The sequence below is a fragment of the Neltuma alba genome, unplaced genomic scaffold (genome assembly GCF_004799145.2).
Source record: "Neltuma alba isolate B1F8T4 unplaced genomic scaffold, ASM479914v2 tig00011656_pilon, whole genome shotgun sequence".
NCBI classification, from domain to species: Eukaryota; Viridiplantae; Streptophyta; class Magnoliopsida; order Fabales; family Fabaceae; genus Neltuma; species Neltuma alba.
In genome coordinates, this window is record NW_021636302.1 from 255,483 (window position 1) to 261,918 (window position 6,436).

The 6,436-nt window shown below is 33.6% G+C and overlaps 1 protein-coding gene across 1 annotated transcript; it reads left to right on the forward strand.

The window, feature by feature from the left end:
* The first annotated feature begins 5,014 nt into the window (after positions 1-5,014).
* Positions 5,015-5,537, forward strand: LOC114716414 (abscisic stress-ripening protein 2-like). The gene is made up of 2 exons (XM_028901421.1): positions 5,015-5,218; positions 5,332-5,537. Exons 1-2 carry the CDS (start codon positions 5,063-5,065, stop codon positions 5,494-5,496), a joined length of 321 nt encoding a protein of 106 aa, XP_028757254.1. The 5' UTR covers positions 5,015-5,062; the 3' UTR covers positions 5,497-5,537.
* The last annotated feature ends 899 nt before the right edge of the window (positions 5,538-6,436 follow it).

Sequence of the window (6,436 nt, forward strand, 5' to 3'; positions counted from 1 at the left end):
CTACGAGCCGAGATGAATTGATTCAAGTCTTAGGAGAGGGTGAGAAGAATATGTCAATTAACTAATCAATTCATGCGACATGGGGATAGTTCAAAGCGAAAGCAAGAAGGAATCACGACGATGGGCTCACAGGGAGTTCAGAGCTGGCGATTGCAGGGAGAGAGAGGGCAAGATTCACGGCGACACAATCAGAGACTTCAGAGTAGCAGAGCAAAGGCAAGAAGGATTATGAGCTTACTCACGGCTCATGATAGTAGGGGGAGACTGTAACAGAGTGGCAAATGCGACACGAGGAGAATCCAGGGCCATGACAACACAATGAGTAACAGAGCAGAGCGAAGGCAAGAAGGATTTGACTAGCTATGTTAACGTGTCGGCTGGGAGACTCACAACAATCACTAGAAGAGCTAGCGAGAAGGAGTCGCAAGTCTGAGGAGTTCAACTAGAGATTGGAGATTAGAGAGGCCAAGAGATAGATGGAATCAGGAATGCTATTAGAAAATTAAGGGATCTTTTTTTCTTTGTTATTTTAGCATATTTGTAATTTTTTAAAAAAAATTATATACCCCGGGACGGGACAACCCCATCCCCCATCCCGTTCCATCTCATCCCATCCAGTTCAGCATTTTGTCCCATCTCATATTGCCCCACCCTAAAAATTTTTTTGTCCCGTCCTAGAGTGATTGAGACGAAGACAGGACAATTTGAATACACTTAGTTGCCGTAGCAATCATGGCTAAAAACTTTCAGCTATGACAAAAAAATTTCACCACTAAAAGATACTTTTAGCGATAACTTTGATAAGTTTCAGCGGTGACATTTGTCACCGCTGAAAGATACTTTTGGCGATGACCTTTTTGTCGTCACTAAAAGTACATTTAGTAGTGACAAGTTGTCGCCATCAAAAGTGACTTTTAGCAATGACTTTTTTGTCACTACTAAAAGTGATGCCAAAGAAAAAATGGCTTTATCGAGGCCACATCATCACCGCCGACCACCACATTGTTTCAGCGGCGACATTTGTTGCCACTAAAAGATACTTTTGGCGGTGACCTTTTTGTCGTCACTAAAAGTACGTTCAGTAGTGACAAGTTGTCAACATCAAAAGTGACTTTTAGCAACGACTTTTTTGTCACTGCTGAAAGTGATGTTGAAGAAAAAATGGCTTTATCGAGGCCACATCATCACCGCTGACCGCCACATCCCCACTGGTTAGTCTCCACATCATTATCAGTCGGGGCCACATCATCGTTAGCCACCTCCATGTCATTGCCACATCACCAATCTCATGCCATGTTACACCTCTCCACCCAAATATTTTCACCTTAAATGTGTCTTCTTCAAGGTCCAAACTCATAACCACTTTCTTTTGTGTCCAATCTTCTTGCCGTTGAGCTGGATTGAAGTTGCTTATTACTATTGTAAATTAAAATATATATTATCATATTATACTTTTAGCGATGACATTAGAAAGTCACCGCTGAAAGTCAGACCTAAAGTCAACTTTCAGTGGTGACACTAAAATGTCTAAGGGAATAGGATTCGAAGTGGGATTCAGAGGGGGAGTAGGAGTGGCAATGAGAATGGAATTTAAAATTATGTTTGTATAAAGTAATATTTAGGGAGATATTTATATTAATTATATTTTATATTCAGTCATAAATTATACAAAGACTCATATGCCCTTATAATAAACAAAAATAGGAGTTTATGAAAAATTAGAGAAATAATTCGGTAAAAATAACATTCAATCCCATAAATGATCTTCTAATATCATGAGAAGTGGTGGTATTACACAATTTTAAGTCTTGTTTAGTGTCTCGTATCCAACATATTAAAATGAACTATAGCAATGCCATAGCAAACAAAGCCTAAGGTCACATTTGGTATGAAGCATTGAGGATTATAGATAAGAATTGGGATTTTGGGATTAAAAAAACACGTTAAGAGAATATTTGATATGAAAGATTGTTAGCTACTTGGGATTGGGCAAATCTATGTAGGTGAGATTGGACAATGTCACTTTTTTTTAGGATATTTCTCAATCCCACCTACATGGATTTGTTCAATCCCACATAAAAAAAAAAAAATCACTCATATCAAACACTCTTTTAATAGCTTTTCTCAATCCTAATCACACTTCACCTCTCATTGTCAATATATGCTTTGTACCAAATAGGACATAAGGATTTTGCACAAGCTCAATCAAGACAAATACAACAGATGAAAAAATAGTTTCTTAGAAAAATGCTTTCAACAAGAAAATGGCGAAAATTTTAAGCTTGCAAATTTCCAGATTCCAATATTGATATTTCGAAAAGCACATGATTAAGCTTGCAAGGATAATGGTCTGTTCGATCTGTTCTATATTTTTCATAGTCAATCCTTCATCTTTATATATTTGAAGCTTTTGAACTTGAATTGACAAATCATGCACAAATCTTCTTTTCATTCTTGGTCCAACGACTATAGTTTTCTCTTTGATCATTCTTGTGAATTATTCGTTGTTTCCTAATTATGAAATGAAGACAATAATCTCAATTCATCATGATTTATTTGGTTCAAAAATATCAAATATTATTTAAAATGATTTTAATATACTTGTTATCATAAAACTAATAGCAGCTTAACTTTGAAAGTCAATGGTTCAGTCCTCAACATTATATATCCATTATTTTAAATTATATCTTATATTAAAAAAAGGAGAAGAACAAAAATAAATTTTCAATAATGTTAAAAATAATGACATATAAGTATAAAATAAATATATTCAAATTAAATATAGACGAAACAAAGTCAACAAAATCAATTATTGTAAAGATGCACCAAAGTTGAGACTTGTTCCCAAGCTTATAGAATTCTAGTGTTACCCGCCTATCTTGGACCCGAGAAATGGTTGAAATGGGTTAAAACCCCGGACAGAAATCAAAGTTAGCCTTTTACTTCCCATTCTATTTGCGAAACCCAAAAGAGATGAAGATTGTATTAAATGGCCTAATGCTTAATTAGATGGGCTTAAGTGCCAGGAAGTAAGATAATTAGAAGAATGAGAGTCTAGTCCCTCACAACTTGATGAACCGAAGTTTGAATTTCTGTTAAAAGAGTTGTCCATATTTAATAACTATCAGTAAATCAAACGAGATTGTCTCCAATAGAAATATATATATATATATATATATATATATATAACTAGCAAAAAAACAAGAACTGGGGAATACGTTTGAAAATCAGTCAGTTATAAGTAATTAATCCACCAATCAATCAATACTCCTTCCCTTTTTTTCGTATAAGAGACAATTATCTGGATTACAGTGATAAAAATTGGCAAATTAAAAGTATATATTTGGTACTTCAATTTTATATAGAATTTCAATTTGGTCTCTTAATTTTAAAAAAGTATTTTGATCTTTTAATCTTAAAATCATCAAGCTTAAATGATTTTTTTTTGTAACGATTATGATTGTTTTGAAAATTAAATTTAATATGCAGTGAGCAGCAGTTTCAGATTTTTTTTCAGATCACTCATGCCCTTCCTGTAATTTATCTTGGGATTTTGGTCTTTTAGGCTCTAAAAGTCCTAACGTGTCAAGAGCGCAAATATGAGTCCTAGCTACACAGTCTCCTATAAATACCCTCTTAGGCACGCTATCTTTAACGAGTTGAATGAGGAGAACTAATCAATTTCTTTTGTCATGAGCATTGTTTGTTTTTAGTGTCCTGAATTAAATATCTTGTGATGATTTGTTTGATCTTCGCAGCGGTGGTTGGAGCCATATCTTCACCTGCTTTCTAGATCTAGAAGCAGGCGAACTATACGTTGATTTTTATAATAATTGCGACCTTGAAGGGTACGACAAAAATACACTCGGCACTTTTTTTGGTTAAACTAAATCCAACATCCTGAAACATTTTGTTAAATACGTTTAACATCTTAAAGTATTTTGTTGTATATCCACTACCCTAAAATATTTTGTATTGCAATTTTGTTCTTAAAATATTATTTTTTTTCAAAAGCAATTATTCTTTTAAAGTATTATTTCATAAACAATTTTAATTTCGTCATTAATTCTCAAAAGGTCAAATGAATGTATATAAAATACCATAAAAAAATTTTTAATATTTTTAGGATGTTAAATGCACCTAAAAAAATATTTGAGAATACCAGATAAAATACTTTAGGATACTAAATGCATCTAAAAAATTATTTCAAGATGCTAGATGGACCACAAAATATCTTAGGATGATAGACAAAATGTTTTAGAGTTATGGAAGCACCTAACCTTTTTGAAAGAAAAAAAAATTAGCGTGTGCCGTGTTTTCTTTCTCACCTCCAAGCCTCCCACGACTATTTGCCGCGTCCTGTGCTCTTCGGTTGACCGTTGTCAAAGTTTACGTTGGTTAGCGGTTTTACAAGGACATGCATCAAAATATTTTTCCTATATATTCCATGTATTAACACAAAATCCATAAAAAATCACGCTGTCTTAATTATTTCTCAGATTTAATGCAAAGTGAGTTAATAAGTTTAATTTACTTTTTATGTTTTTATAATAGTACGTTGGCACGTGTATTATTGCAATCGTATATACATTGATGGATTTTTGGAAAGAGCGATGTGATCATCATCATACCTCCTAATTGAATTTAAACACACACATATATAAGGTGGCAAAAAGCAAACAAGAGATATGGAGTAGAACATATATTATTGAATCTGGCAAAAATAAAGAATATATATTATTGAAAAGGAAAAGTTGAGAATTCATTTTCAAATTAAAACACTCGGAATCCTTCTATTTTGGCTAATTAAAACGCGGCATGTTTCTTCTTAAGAAGTTTCTAAGAAGGTGTATTATTTAGACTATTTTATGTTATATTTCACATATGGTCGTCTTACAAACAAATAATAATGATGATGACTTAATCAATAAGAAATTATCAACAAAAATAAACCTATAAATACCTCAGCTTCCCACACAAACCCACAACACCCAAAACAGTAAACATTGCATCATTATCATTTGAAATCCCTTCCAAATATACAGCCAAGTCATCGACCACCATGTCCGAAGGCCATCACCACCAGCACCACCATGACAACCAGCATCACAAAGAAAATCCGGCCAGCGAGATTGACTACAAGAAGGAAGAGCAGAACCACAAGCATAAGGAACATCTCGGAAAATTAGGAGCTGTTGCTGCTGGCGCCTTCGCATTGGTATATATATAATATCATTCAACATAAATTAATATGCAATTAATCATTAGTTATTATTCATAATCATCATTAATTTGAAGAAATTAACAATAGAATGAAACTGTTGGTTGCAGCATGAGAAGCACAAGACGAAGAAAGATCCAGAACATGCACACAGTCATAAGATAAAGGAGCAGATTGCAGCCACTGTTGCAGTTGGAGCCGGTGGATATGCGTTTCATGAGCATCACAAGAAGAAAGAAGCAAAGAAGAAATGCCAAGAGGCTCATGGAAAGTAGCATCACCATTTCTTTCACTGATATCAGCTTATGAAGTGTGTGTGTGTGTGTGTGTGTGTGTACACTGATTCGTGGAGCTCAACTTCTCGCTGGATTTGTTCTGTTCTGTACTATATATGCTCTTCTGATTCGTACAAGGTATTACACTACTCAGTGTTCCTACACAAAGTGGTAATACCTTGCAGTATTAGGAGAGGATATGGAAGAACAAATTAGGAGAGAAGCTGAAATCATATTTGGAGAATAATTATAGTCAGTGCTTTTGGATTCTTAATTCGTTTGTTTATGTATATGCTTCATTTTTGCACAGCCTTTAATAATATATGTTTGATTAATTATTTGTATGACTTTATATATATATACACACACACACACACATATGAAATTCAAATTTGTGTCTGATCTATTCGACTTTACTTTGTTTTCTGATATTGTTCTGGATTCGCTTCGTCTTACTGGGAATTTTGTAGTGGGTATATATGACAATATTATTTGTTTGTGATTGATATGCCGGCTACCTATTTGACTAATTACATGTTTGCGCAAAGCAATTAGCTAAAAACAAGAGATAAGGGAAAAGAGAATCAAACACGACAGGAATTATCCTGATTCTGTCTCCTGCCTACATCCAATCCCTTTAAGAGTATGTAAGAGATTTTTTTTTTAATAATTACAGTAATTTAATTACAATCCTACTTTTGGCGTTATACTCAGCTCACTTGGGACTCTTAAAAACTTTAAGGATTTTACACAACTCACTCCAAACATATACAACAGATGTAAAAGTAATTCCCTAGGAAAATACTCTAAACAAGATAGCAAAACACTAATTTTCAGAATACAATAATAATACTCCTCCCGTCTTTAATGTAAAACCTAATTTAAGAATTTATATTGATCCTATATGTAAGCCCTATTTTATATGTTTATCAATTTTTTT

What these genes read in the sequence shown, in the direction of transcription:
- LOC114716414 (XM_028901421.1), top strand. Translation starts at nt 5,063, where the DNA reads ATGTCCGAAGGCCATCACCACCAGCACCACCATGACAACCAGCATCAC. An exon ending in CTGCTGGCGCCTTCGCATTG is followed by an intron (nt 5,219 to 5,331) that starts GTATATATATAA and finishes TGTTGGTTGCAG; the next exon opens with CATGAGAAGCACAAGACGAA.